The 14,461-nt window shown below is 37.4% G+C and overlaps 1 protein-coding gene and 1 pseudogene across 2 annotated transcripts in view; one reads left to right on the forward strand and one right to left on the reverse strand.

Moving 5' to 3' along the window:
• Positions 1-5,385: 5,385 nt before the first annotated feature.
• Positions 5,386-6,482, reverse strand: LOC141542339 (kinetochore-associated protein DSN1 homolog pseudogene; annotated as a pseudogene).
• Positions 6,483-13,368: 6,886 nt separating this feature from the next.
• LOC141543041 (solute carrier family 23 member 1-like) overlaps positions 13,369-14,461 on the forward strand; it is a 34,740-nt gene continuing 33,647 nt past the window's right edge. The window contains exon 1 of one of the 2 annotated variants that reach the window (XM_074267844.1): positions 13,369-13,661. In XM_074267844.1, coding sequence (XP_074123945.1) covers positions 13,620-13,661 — 42 coding nt within the window. In that variant the 5' untranslated portion in view covers positions 13,369-13,619. The remainder of the gene's footprint in view (positions 13,662-14,461) is intronic. The other variant, XM_074267845.1, reaches the window with a different exon arrangement.

Here is a 14,461-nt window from a genome sequence, read left to right on the forward strand (position 1 = left end):
AATGATATACATGCAAGATACAGATTTATAGAGTAGATGGGAGGTAATATGAGAGAAGGAACTAGCAAATGGATGAGGGAGGATATTGGAAAAGGTCCCCTGAAGAAAGTGCTCACATAGGAGTCTTTTTTCTGTGTTACTTTGTTTTGGGATCAGGGTTAAATGACTTGCCCAGGGCCACACAGCTAGTAAGTGTCTTAAGAAAGGATTTGTATTCAGGTCCTTCTGATTCCTGGGCCAGTGCACTATCTCCTGCACCACCACGGTGCCCTGAGAGCACCATTTTCTTGAGAACCAGACATGAACCAAATTCTGATATTTTCAGAAGAAACCTTGAAAAGGAGAAACATTAGCTAACAGAGTATGATTAGAGAGAATCCCTATAGTGAACATAGTATATGTAAACCTATAGCTTTGGTTTTGCCTCTTGGATTACATAATAAAAGCTTGCTAATTAATTTCCCAATTAGTATCCCAGGTCTGCCCTTTTCATTCTAAGAGATAACTCTACAGCCTTCAGTGATTATCTTTGGCTATTGGACTTCTTAGCCTGGACTTGAAGATCCTACAGTCTTATTCCTCTCTCCCTTTCTAACTTTATTTCACATTATTCTAAACTAACAAGTTCTGGCCAAACTCGATTGTTGTTTTCTGAACTCAGTATTCCATCTCCAACTTCTGTGTATTTGCTCAGGCCTGAAGTGCACTCCTTCCTCATCTCTGTCAGAATTTTTAACTTCATTCACGAAAAGTCATAATTAAGAGAAATTCAGTTGAGCATAAGGGAAAATTCGTTATTCTAATAGCTCACAGAACAGTGTGTAGAGGATTGATGTTAGCTTTTATCTAATTTTATCTTTTAACCAATTTATCTTGTTAAGTTTGTGCTTGCTTACCTAGCAAAACTAACTATAATCCAAAGCCCCACCTCCCCAAGCAAGAGAATGAATCTTTGTACCACTGAAGTACAATTTTCTTCATCCTCTATCTTGGTGTTGTTGAACCCAGTTATGACTCTGATTCCTGGCAGAGTGCCTTCTGTGATTCAGAACTTAATAAGTATTTAGTCAGCTGAATTAATTCTTCCCTTCCATCAGGACAGGTCAATAAATATAATACTGCTTTTGCATACTTCTATAAGAACTCTTCCTTCCCCTCCTTTTTTTAAATCATGAAAATGGGAGGGATTTACACATGGCTGTTTTTGTGTCTTCTGAGAGAATCCCAGAAGTTGTTTTAGAGAAAGGAAGAAATATATCACAAAGTTTTCTGAAGAACTCTATTCTTCTCCTCCCGCCCTCATACCCATCTTTCTGAGAAGTCTAGAACAGCCCTCTCATTTGATCCATAGAAACTCAGGCTCACCTTGGCTCACATGCCCATTGCCTGGTAAGACTTGGTCATCCATGAGGAAGATCTTTGCATCTTGAGAGGGGAAATTAGGAAGAAGTGCAATGGAGTGTATTTAAAATTAAAATGGTAGACCCAGCAACATGCATGGTAATATTGTTTGAGGTCTTTGGTCTTTGTAAAGGTAGATGTGAACTTCCAGATACCTGCCTTTGCTTCTGTAACAATCTCTGAATCAAACCCTCAGCGAGATAGCCCCAAAATAGTTCCCAAATGGAAAGCGTTTGTGTGATGTCCCCAATTTCATAATAGGGTCATAGGATATGAAGCTGGAAGGGATCTGAGAGATCAGCTTCTCCTTTTACAGGTATTGAAAGTGATATTCAAATGACTATGTTATGGGTTGGTTGTGAGTAATTTCATTTGTATGACTGTTCTTTCCTTGTCTCCACCCAACCTTGCAGAGAAAAATCAAATCATAGATAGAGTTTTGAATGGGACTGCAGAGGACATCTGGTCCAACCTCCTCATCTTTACATATGAGAAACTGAAATGATATGACTTATCCAGGATTAACACAGATCTTTGCGATTGTTCTAGTCCTTCATGACCCCATTTGAGGTTTTTCTTGGTACAGTAGTTTACCATTTCCTTCTCCAGCTCATTTCACAGATGAGGAAACTGGGGCAAATAGGGTGAAGTAACTCTATCCACTATACCAGAGCTGCCTGTAATACAGGTATTAAACAGCAAAGATAGAATTTGAATCTGGGTCTTTAACTTGACTCAATGTTCTTTTTTTCTGGTAGGTAGTGTGATAGAGCAATAGTTCTGCAGAAGGAAAGACTCATCTGAGTTCAGATTTCAGTCTCAGACACTTCTTAGGTGGGAGAGCCTAGGAAAGATACTTAACTCAGTTTTCCTTAGTTTCCTCATCTGCAAAATGAGCTGGAAAAGGAAATGGCAAACTACTCTACCAAGAAAAACCTCAAATGGGGTCAAATTGGTGATTTAACTATCAACCTCCTTAGAGATCATGATAGTAGTTAAAAGTTATTCTTCACGTTTAAGTCAATTGCAGGTCTTTTGTGTTTCATGCATTTTGTATGTGTAAAGGAACAATCAATAAGCATTTATTAAATTCTTTTTCTATGCCAGACTCTATATTAAATGCTGGAAATTCAAAGGAAGACAAAAATAATCTTTGTGCTCAAGAAGTTTACAATCTAATGGGAAAAGAATTATGGAGTCTGATTGTAAATCAATACATGTTATGTTAATTTTTTTTCTCTTCTGTGTTTTTTTCCTTGTTCTTATTTTTCTCTCCCAACATGATTCATAAAGAAATGTGTATTTAACAGTTAATATACATGTATAACCAGAAAAAAGAAAACAATAAAAAAGAAAAAGAAAAAAACAATCTGATGGGAGAGAGAGCAGGTAAACAAATAGGTATAAATAAGATACCCACAGAGTAGATGGAAGATAACCTTAAAAAGAAAAGCTCTAAGAGCTGGATATTAAATAGCTGTCTTATATCTGACCTACATGGTGCATAGAGTACCTTTCAACTCTTTATCTGGGGAATGTGAGCCTACCCAAGGCTTTAAGTGCCTCTCCCCAGGATACTTGGGATGAGTAGTCTAATGAATCAGAATTTGAAGAGAAAAATAGCCTGACTCCTTTCCTCAGAGGTTAAATTTCCCTTTGATTGGGACTATGGGCCAGGAACATGGGTCCTGAGGGCAATAGCTCAGTCCCCCAAATCCAGCAGAAGTTTTTTGTTATTACATTTGGAGTAGATCTTGTTTATGCTCTTAAGATGTAAAAGTGGGAATGAACTTACAGACAAAAAGTAGCAGGGAGCTGTGGAAACTTGGAAACTGGGATCGGAAGATCTGAAGTCTTGCTCTAGCTCCAACCTTAATTTACTCTGTAACCTTGAACAAATCATTCATCTCTCTTAACCCTGACTTTTCTTATCTGTGGAAAGAGAGTTGGACCAGATAACCTTTCAGGGTACTTTCACTTCTAGAATTTGTATTTTCCTTTTAATCTTGTTTCTGTTGGTTTTATTTGTGCAAAACTTTTAATTTAATGTAATTAAAGTTCCATTTTGCATTTCATAATGTTCTCTAATTCTTCTTTGGTAATAAATTCCTCCCTTCTCCAAAGATCTGATAGGTAAATTATCCCTTGCTCTCCTAATTTGTTTATGGTATTACCTTTATGCCCAAATCACATAACTATTTTGATCTTATTTTAGTATGGAGTATGAGTTATAGGTCTATGCTGAGCTTCTGACATTATTTTCCAGTATTCCTAGAAATTTGTGTGTGACTTCTTATTCCAGAAACTGGAGTTTGGGGGTTTATCAAATAATATTTTCCTAAAGTCATTGATTATTATGTCATGTGTGCCAAACCTATTCCATTGGTCCACCATTCTATTTTAAAGACAGTACCAAATGGGCCTGATGACTGCTGCTTTATAATACAGTTTAGGTAAGTACCGATATTGAACCAGCCTTGCTTTCCTGATATAAATCTCACTTGATCATAGTGTATCATCCTGCTGATAAATTGCTGTAATCTCTTTGCTAATATTTTTATTTAAAATTTATGCACCAATATTCATTAGGGAGATTGGTCTGTATTTTTCTTTCTTTGTTTAAATATCAGTACCATATTTGTGTCATAGAAGGAATTTGGTAGGACTCTTTCTTTGCCTATTTTCCCAAATAGTTTACATAGTATTAGAATTAATTGTTCTTTAAATGTTTGGTAGAATTCACTTGTAAATCTATCAGACCTTGGAGATTTTTTCTTAGGGAATTCATTGATGGTTTGTTCAATTTCTTTTTCTATAATAGAACTATTTAAGTAATTTATTCCCCCTTCTGTTAATCTGGGCAATTTATATTTTTGTAAATATTGATTCATTTCAATTAGATTGTCAGACTCGATGGCATATAGTTGGGCAAAATAGCTCCTAATTATTACTTTAAATTTTTTTCATTGGTGGTAAATTCATTCTTTTCAATTTTGATGCTGGTAATTTGGTTTTTTCTTTCTTAATTAACCAAAGGTTTATTTATTTTGTTGGGTTTTTTCCATAAAACCAGCTCTAGGTTTTATTAATTAGGTCAATAGTTTTCTTCATTTCAATTTTATTATATCTCCTTTGAATTTCAGAAATTCTAATTTGATATTTAATTGGGGGGGTTTAATTTGTTCTTTTTCTAACTTTTAGTGGCATGCCCAATTCATTGATCTCCTCTTTTTCTTTATTCATGTAACTATTTAGAGATATAAAATTTCCCTTAAGAACTGCTTTGGCTGCACCCCATAGGTTTTGATATGTTGCCTCATTATTGTCATTTTCTTAGATGAAATTATGGATTGTTTCTGTGATTTCTTATTTGATCCATTCATGTTTTAAAATTAGATTATTTAATTTCTTCTTCTTCTTTTTTAACCACAGACAGTTCTTTATTGTACACCATTTTAGAAAATACAATCAATATTTGGGTACATGGGGGAAGGAGAAACTGGGTGCTCAACATAAATATTAAAAAATGAAGGAGAGTATATATACATGATGACTAAATAAGAAACACAAGTTCTGAAGTAAATTATATATAAATGTATAGTTCAAAGCCATTTCTTCAGGAGGCCACAGGTCTATTTAAGTGATGTCATTAATCCAATTTTAGAATTCCATTTAGATCCATATAAGTCTATATAATTATTTTGTGATCATTCCTCATTTTTAAACTTGCTGTCACTGAGAATATATAAAATATTACTTCCAAATCCAAATTTCAAAAAATATCTTGAAAAATGGCATCAATCAGTGGAACCTGTGTAAAGACTGGAGATAAAGTTATAGATGAACATTCAGAATAGTTAATGCTGATGCTTGTTTTTAAAAGTACCACATTATAGTCATACTCCATAAAAGGTAGCACCTTCTCATCTTCATCCAATTTGGAGGAAATATATGTAGACTGGATCATTAGCAGAGAAAAGAGTTTTAGAGTGCAAAAGAGGGTTTGTGTAGTTGAGATTTGAGCAATTTTCGAATTGGTGACACTTCCAACTGCTGGGCAGTCCTTTTTCCAAGTTGCACTGACAACTTCTTGAAGAATTCAGTAGTATCTTCCATAAAAGAATGCAACAGCCTTATTGATCCTTGTCACCATCCATCACCATCTCCATGCTGTTAAAAGCTTCATTCTGGCTGTCTAATATTTTCTGGTAGTCAGGTTTTGTGCTAAGAATTTCGCTTTGTGAAGACTGTAGATCCAAAGTGGGGTCCAGTTCTACATCAATAATTTTGGCTTCCTCTAAAGTACTGGAGATCTCTTCAGCTACTTTCTGGTGATGCAGCAATAGTTGATCCCAATTTGCACACTCCAAAGAAAGCCTGGCTATATATTCTTTTGTCACTGTCATTGATGCTTCCAAGGCAATATCTGCTGACTGCCCTTTTGATTCTTCAGAGCATTTTTGTAAGGTCCCATCATCTTCAAGTCTATTTGTAAAATTCTTGGATTCTTCAGAAATTGAAGACACTCTGGCTTTAAAAGTATCAAGACTGATGTCATCAACGTCTCTCAGAAAGGTTCAAGTTTCTGTGCAGAGAACTGAAAACTGGAAAGAAGGAGACAGCCAAGGCATTTGCTTTCAGCCAAGTCTATGCCGATAGATCTGCTGAGCTCTGTGATACCCTGGTGAAAGGGTGGCAGTGATTTCCGATGGTTTGTTTCTTTCATGCTAGCCCTTCACCAGGACTGACGCTTAGCTTTTTGATTGTTATTTTCTTGTGGGGCCATATAAGTGGGCTCCAGATCTTGATTTTTTCCTGTTTGTTTTAGGACTGTTTTCAGAATTCTTTTTCTTGAGACATCTTTAGTAGTCTCCAGGAAGACAGAAGACACAGTACAGATGTTCAGAGAGGTAGGGCTTGATGTTAATTGATGATCTTGAGTCTTGGGCTCCAATGCTTTCTCTTCAAGCACTCTTGTTGCCTCAGAACCATTCAATGAAGTCAATTTGGGTGGAGAATCCATCTACACAGCGCAATCTCTCCAGTCTCCTTAATCCGGGCGCCCTCCTCTCTGATTCAGCCTGTCTCTGTGGGGTCTCTATAGGACTCCCCAAAGCCAGGCTCTGCCTCTTGCCCAGCGCTTAGAACAGGGAGGTGGACTGAAAGCCGGAGCCAAAGAAAGGAATGGGACAGAGGAAGAATGAGGCCAGGGGGGAAGGAGGGCCAGGGAGGGCAGGGAGAGCAGGAAGAAGCAGTACAGGGTCACCCCCATGCTCTAAGAGCTCAGGAATCTCAGGCAAGAGGCGGGCAGGAGGCGGGATGGAGCATCCTCACTTCGGAAATCCTTCTGTCCAGACAAAAGCTTCCGCCTGCAGTCCCCGATCCCCAGGTCCACAGACTGAGCCATCCTTCCAACACCACCACTGTGCAAAGAAGCCCTAGATTATTTAATTTCCAATTGGTTTTTAGTCTATCTTTTTCAGCCCCTTTATTGAATATAATTTCCATTGCATCATGGTTGAAAAAGAAGTATTTACTATTTCTGCCTTTCTGCATTTGATTGTGATGTTTTTGTGCCCTAATACATGGTCAATTTTTGTGTAGATGCCATGTATTGCTGAGAAAAATGTGTATCCTTTTTTGTCCCTATTCAGTTTTCTCCAGAGGGCTATCCTATCTAGTTTTCCTAGGATCCTGTTAACCTCCTTAGTTTCTTTCTTGTTTATTTTGTGGTTAGATTTGTCTAATTCTGAGAGGAGAAGGTTGAAGTCTCCCACTAATATAGTTTTGCTGTCTATTTCTTCCTGTAACTGGCTTAACATCTTTTCTAGGAATTTAGCTGCTCTACCATTTGGTGTATATACATTTAATATCATTACCACTTTATTGTTTATGGTACCCCTTATCAAGATGTACTTTTCTTCCTTATCTCTTTTAATTATATCTATTTTTACTTTTGCTTTATCTGAGAATTGCTTACCCTGTTATTTTTTTCCTTTAGCTAAAGCATAATAAATTCTGCTCTATGCTTTTACCTTTACTCTGTATTTCTCTGTTTCAAATGTGTTTCTTCTTGCTAGGTATGGGATCCCACCAAGAAGGAGTACAGAGGTCACCTTGACCTTTGATGCGCAATAAGTTTTCTGCCACATTGCAGAAATGTCCTTGTTGAGCAAGGAGCAGTGATGTGTGTCATGGGAATGGGTTTGCCTGAGGGTCACTGTATAGTAGCTCATGAGCAGGGATGCCTTCACAGGTCCTCTTGTCTGTAAGCAGATTGCTAGATTGCTGGATTGGCTCTCCTCCCATTGACACACACCATCCACACACAATGCCCACAAGCTGCTTCTCTGAATGGTGATTGGGGATTGCCTACTGTTCATGGGCTGATCATGCTTCCAAAAATGTATATCAACAAGACTGTATAGCATAATAAACTGGAGCTCTTTTCACTTTCTATGAGTCTCCCACCTTATTCATCTTGCCTCTGAGATCAAAGGACTCCTATGCTTTGAGCTCTTAAAACTACAATATCTTATAAACAATATATTGTAGGATTCTGTTTTTTAATCCATTCTGCTATTTTATGGGAAAGTTAATCCCATTCATATTCATAGTTATGATCATCAGCTCTATTTCCCTCCATTCTATTTTCTCCCCTGTATATACTTTTGTTCTCTCTTTCCACCCTGTCCCTTCTTAGTAGTGTTTTATTTTTAATCTACCTTACCCATTATCTGTCCTATCTTCTATCGCCTCTCCCCCTTCTCTTATCTCTTTCTCCTAGTGTTTCTGACCTCCCTTTAATCCAGCCCCTCCTCTTTCTTTCCTCTTTCTCCTATTTCTTTATAGGGTAAGGTAAATTTCTATACCCAATTGAGTGATTAATTTATTCCCTTTCTAAGCCAAAACTGATGAGATCAAGCTTCAGACAATGCTCAGACCCCTCCCTTTTTTCCCTTATAATAGGTCTTTTGAGCCTCTTGGTGTGAACCAATTGTCCCATTATACCTCCCCTTTCCTCTTTTTCCATTAAGGACCTTTTCCCACTCCTTAATGTCTTTTTCTTTGATATCATTATATCAGAACCATACACAACCATGTCCTTAGTCCATGTGATGCCCACCTCTAACTGCCCCAATAATAGAGACAGTTCTCAAGAGTTACAGATATTATTTTCCCATGAAAGGATGTAAATAGTTTAAACTTTAAATAATTGTTTATCTTTTTATGCTTCTCCTGAGTACAGTGTTTGAAGAACAAATTTTCTGTTTAGTTCTGTTTTTTCCAATAGAAATGATTGAAAGTCTCTTACTTCATTAAAGATATATCTTCTCCCCTGAAGATGATGCTCTGTCTCGCTGGATAGTAGATACTTTGTGGTAACCCCAAGTCCTTTGCCTTTCAGAATATGGTATTCCAAAACCCTTTGATCCTTTACTGTAGAAGCTGCCAGATCCTGGGTAATCATGACTGTTGCTCCTTGATATTAAAATGTTTCTGTCTGGTAGCTTGCAGTATTTTTTCCTTGAGATTATAGTTCTGAAGTTTCACAACAATGTTCCTTGAGTTTTCTTTGTGGAATCTCTTCCCAGAGGTGATCAATGGATTTTTCCAATGACTCTATTTCTAATATGCCAGGGCAGTTTTCCTTAGTGATTTCTTGAAGAATGATATCCAGGATCTTTTTTTTGGTCTTGGCCTTTAGGTAGATCAATGATTTTTTAAATTATCTCTCCTGGATCTATTTTCCAGGAAGGCTGTTTTTGCAGTGATGTATTTTATGTTTTCTTTCATTTTTCAGTCTTTTTTTAATTTGTTTCACTGATTCATTTTTTGAGGTGTTGTTTTCTTCAGTGGATTTTTTTTTTGCATTTTGCCAATTATATATTTTTAAGGAATTGCCTTCCTTTTCCAAGCTGTTGACCTTTTTGGCATACCTCTTGTTTCTTTTCTCATTTTTCTTCTACCTCTCTTATTTGCTTTTTAAAAATTTTTTATGAGAGGGCAGCTAGGTGGCGCAGTGGATAGAGCATAAAAGTAGTATCTCTTTTGATATTTTCTCTTTTTTATTTTTATGGTTAAATTCTGCTCCTGGGGTAAAGGTAGTGCTGTCCCAAGATTCCTGTGCAATTCTTAGCCTTGGCTTTGAGCACAGAGGCCCCTTGTGTTTGGAGGGGGTAACTTTGCCTGTTCTTTTGAGGAAACAGCTTATTTTCCAAGAATTTGCCTTCTGAGCTGGGACTGGAGGTTGCCTCACTGGTGTTGTTCGCTACTGAGCCAGGACAGAGGATTTCATTTGCTGGTCTGTTATGATTAAGACTCTCTCAGTGACTTTTGCAGACTCTGAGCTGAGTTGAACACCCCCTTTTCACTCCAGTAAGAATGACCTTTCTTGAAGTTTTTCCAATCTATCTTGATCTGGAAGGTGGTTTCATTACACCAGATTCTGTTCAGAGGCTTGGGTTCAGGTGGTTTTCAAGGGAAACTGGGAAATCTTGAGCAGCTTTCTAGCTTCACTCTACCATCTTGGCTCCACCCCCTGAAGACTCTTGTCTTTTTTTTAGATTTGCCTGAAAATCCTCTATTTCATTAAATATACATTTTCTCCCTGAAGGATTATGCTCATTTTTTCTGGGTAGATGATTCTTGATGTAAACCTAGCTCTTCTGCCTTCCAGTCCCCCCAAGCTGTTAATATGGAAGGTGCTAAATTTTGTGTAATCCTGACTGTGATTCCATGATATTTGAAATGTTTCTTCCTGACTGCTTACAATATTTTCTCCTTGACCCAGGAGCTTTGGAAATGACTTTCTTATTCCCGGGAATTTTCATTTTAGAATATCTTTCAGTAGGTGATTGGTGACTCTTCTAATTTCTATTTTGCCCTCTCATTCTATTCAGGAAGTTTTCCTTGATAATTTCTTGAAAGATGCTGTCTAGGCTTTTTCTTTTTCTTTTTTCTCCCTGATCATGGGTTTCAGATAATCCAATAATTCTTATATCATTGTTCCTTTGATTATTTTTCAAGTTAATTGTTTTCCAATGAGATTTTTTTTCATATTTTCTTATTTTTATTTCATTCTTTTTTTGATGTCTTATGAAGCCATTAGCTTCCAGCTTCTCAGTTCTCATTTTTAAGGAATTATTTTCTTCAGTGAATTTTGTGTACCTTTTTTTCCATTTGGCTGATTTTACTTTTTAAGTTCATTTCTTCAGTGAATTTTCATGATTGTGCCAATTCTGTCTTTTTTTAAGGTGTTATTTTCTTCAGGGTTTTTTGTTTATGTTTTTGTTTTTTGCATATGTGTGTGTGCTTCTTACCAAGATGTAAATTTTCTTTTCATAATTTTCTTGATCACTACCATTTTTTTTTTCAAATTTTCCTCTGTTGCTCTTATCTCTTTCTTTAACTCTCCCAGAAATCCTTGTTCAGTTTGGGTCAATTAGCTTTTTAAGTAGCTGTTTTCACATTATTGTTTTCTAAGTTTGTGTCTTGTCTTCCTTGCCACCAAAGTAACTTTCTATGGTCCAGTTATTTTTTGCTGTTTCCTGGTTTTTTTAGCCTATTTTTTTACTTTGAACTTTATTTTAAATTTGGGCTCTACTGATGAGAAGTCACTGTTCCAAGTTTTAAGCTTTTTCATGCTGCTGTTTTCAGAGCTAGTTCTGGGGGTCGGCAAGTTTGATCAGGCATGTGTGGTGTGACTGAGGAGAGATGTGATCACTGCTTCCCTGTGTTTTGGTCAGCATAGGAAGGGTCTCTGGTCTCTTGCAGTCACAAATATTAGCAATCTTCTTGACCCTGGAACTGTGACCAGGTCCTCTCTTCTTCTGTGACCACAAACATTACTGTTCCTCTTTGGTAACAGACTCCAGAAGCAACAAGATATGAAAAATTACAATGTTAGACTAGACTTTTAATTCAGTGTAATACAGAGAAATGTGATGTCAGAGGATTTTCGTTCAAAATCCATCTCCATTATTAACAGTGTGTTTGACTCTGGGAGAGTCATTTAAGGTCGCTGGGTCTCTGTTTCCTTATCTGTAAAATTAGGGTATTGAAATAGATGTGCTTGGAGGTCTCCTCTGACTATAAATCTATGATTCTATGAATTCTGAAAGTATCTTACAGGCATTTTTGGCAACTATGCCTTTTCTACTCCCATCTGGACCTTGAAAATAGCTATTGTGCCCCTCTCCTTGGAGGCTGTAAAAGCAGGCCCTCTGTTCTCGATATTCTTCCCCAACACAAACTAATGGGTTGCAACATAATCCTTATCTGAATAGGTAAGCACATTGCCTAATGCTGGTTTGAGACCAGGTTTGAGACAAATTATAATTTGTAATATTTCTTTTACAGCTCAAATGACTCAGACTTCTTAGGGTAGAGAACTTACTTTTTCCTGTTTGGAATACTATGGAGGAATCCATAGTGGGGGAAATAGATGATAGATATCAATATTAATGCCCCAAAAAGGGAGGAAAAAGAAGAGAACAACAACAAAATATTAAAAATCATACAAAAGAAGCAAGAGGAAAGAGATATACAAATAGGCAATTTTGTGTTAAATCTGAGATGCACTTTAAAAAACTGAATAGCTCATATTTTTTATTAATGTTTATTTTTGTTAAATTTATAACAAAAAGAAAAATTAGGAATCCCAGATGCTACTACAAACTTAAGTAAACCAGCTCAGGTAAAATGTGGGTTATTATTTGCCTGTGAATGAAGGAGCAGTTTACCACCGAGGGATGAACTCAGGAAGAAAGAAAGAAAAGAGAGAGGGGAGAGGGAGGGAGGAAGAAAGAAAGTGAGGGAGAGAGGAAGGATGGAAGAAAGGGAGAGGGGAAGAACAGAAAGAAAGAAAGAAAGAAAGAAAGAAAGAAAGAAAGAAAGAAAGAAAGAAAGAAAGAAAGAAAGAAAGAAAGAAAGAAAGAAAGAAAGAAAGAAAGAAAGAAAGAAAGAAAGAAAGAAAGAAAGAAAGAAAGAAAGAAAGAAAGAAAGAGAAAGAAAAAGACAGGAAAGAAGAAAAAGAAAGGAAGAAAGAAGCAAGCCCTAGGGGCCTTCTCCTATTCAACTACTCCTGGATTCTTCTCTCCAGAAGGATAAAAATGAGTTATTAAATGTGGGCAAGTCTTAGAGAGAAAAGCATTATGCAGGTCAAAGTACTCTAGTATTCTCCTCAGTATCACATCTATAAACTAGAATATTGCCAGAAAAAAAAAAGAAAAAAAAAAAAAGCTCATTGAGACTACAGTTTCCTAATTCTGTTCTGGTCCCTTTTTGGAAAATGTAGACATTTCTGTTTCTTCTGTTGTTTCTCTCTCATTCAGCATTATACCTCACCTAGCCTTAATCATTGAATGAATGGGTGCAGCCTCAGTCAAACTGAGACATGTTGAAGACCTTAGCTTACAAAGGTCACGGTCTCCTATTGCATCAGGACCATCTCCCACTGTCCTGATCTATACCTTGGCACCGATCCCAGATGTCTCTGGAGAGGAAAGAGAGGCCGGTGACCTTGCCCAGCCCTCCCTCACTTAAATCCAATCCACTTGCATTCCATGGCATCCCCTCCCCGCCACCATGGTCCTCCTCAAGAACAAAGGACAAAGAGTAACAACAATCACGATCCCTTACGGTCATGTCTAACTTCAGTATTAAGGTTTCAGGACCACATCCTCTTCATTAGCTGCCCTCAATGAATAAATCCCATTTAAGCCACAAATACTTAGGGCATGTATTTCCTGACTGCCAGCTCCAATTATATGGTATTGTAATAGTTTGTACTAAGGCTGCCTGAATTGATTAAATTGAAGAAAAGGGGGGAAAAAGCCAACCTGGTTCAGAAGCTACTGCTATGTGGTGAGTGCTCCGTGCAGAGTCCCTAATGCCCACCCAAGTGTTTGGCCCACTAGCAAAGTCCATAATGCCACACCTTCTCCATAAATACTCCTCCCCTCTTACTCTAGGATGCAGGGCTGGCGAGAGGCAGCAGAAGCCAAAGCTTCCTCTTCTACTCAGTTCTCTCCAGGAAAAGCCCTCCTTGAGACTACTTAGGCTCTGGAAGAAATATCTTGATCTATAAACAACTCTGGTTCAGATTTTCTGGAACTAGGTTGTTTCTTTCTCTTCCTCTCTAAGCAAATTCTTTTTCCCCATTTCTTATTTCAATTTTTCTTAAAAGGGAGCCAGGAAGGAGATTCTGGGTCACCATGCTGTCCACTGTCACCTGCTGTGAGAACTCCAACACTATGGTGAGTTAATGACTTGTGGAGAGGGTCTTAAGAGAGAAAGGAAAGTGAAAGGATACATATACACACAGATGGGAGACAGAGGGAGAGAGAGACAGAGACAGACACACAGAGACAGAGAAAGAGATAGAAGGAGAAAGAGAGAGAGAGAGAGAGAGAGAGAGAGAGAGAGAGAGAGAGAGAGAGAGAGAGAGAGAGATGGAAGACAAGTTTAGGTGAAAAAGAAATAGGAAGGACTCCCTGAAGAGGCTTCTAATATTCTTTCTCCTTCTGCTTTATTGATATTACCTAGCTTTTGGGTGGAGGAGGCTAGAATGAGAAAATCACTTCTCTGGATGTGATCCGTAATGAAAATGGAGGAATGGAATTGGTTGTTTCCTTTCTTATGGGATTTAGTTTTCTAAAACTTGTCACTTCCTGTAAAGCATGTTTTGGTGACTAAATGGGAGGGGGAACGAGTTAAACTGCAGGCCAGATAACAAAGGATCTGAAATTCTTGCCAAAGAGAGAACAAAGTCTCCACTCACTCCGTGTTGGATAGTTGTAATCAATTGATGAGAAGTCATGTGGCCTAATGGAAGGCATTAACTGTGTATGTAACCATGGTCACCTTGTAACCTCTTTAATCCTCACTTTTCTCTTCTGTAAAAAAGAGACAAAGATACCTATAGAGTTGTGAATATCCATTGAAGCCATTTTTCTCAATTATTTTGTCAGAGTGCTTTAAAACTCTATAGAAAAAAAAAAGCCATCTACGATTGTATTTATTGACTACTGCCTCAGAACTTTGCCAAGAAACAAAA

The sequence above is a fragment of the Sminthopsis crassicaudata genome, chromosome 5 (assembly GCF_048593235.1).
Source record: "Sminthopsis crassicaudata isolate SCR6 chromosome 5, ASM4859323v1, whole genome shotgun sequence".
NCBI lineage: Eukaryota > Metazoa > Chordata > Mammalia > Dasyuromorphia > Dasyuridae > Sminthopsis > Sminthopsis crassicaudata.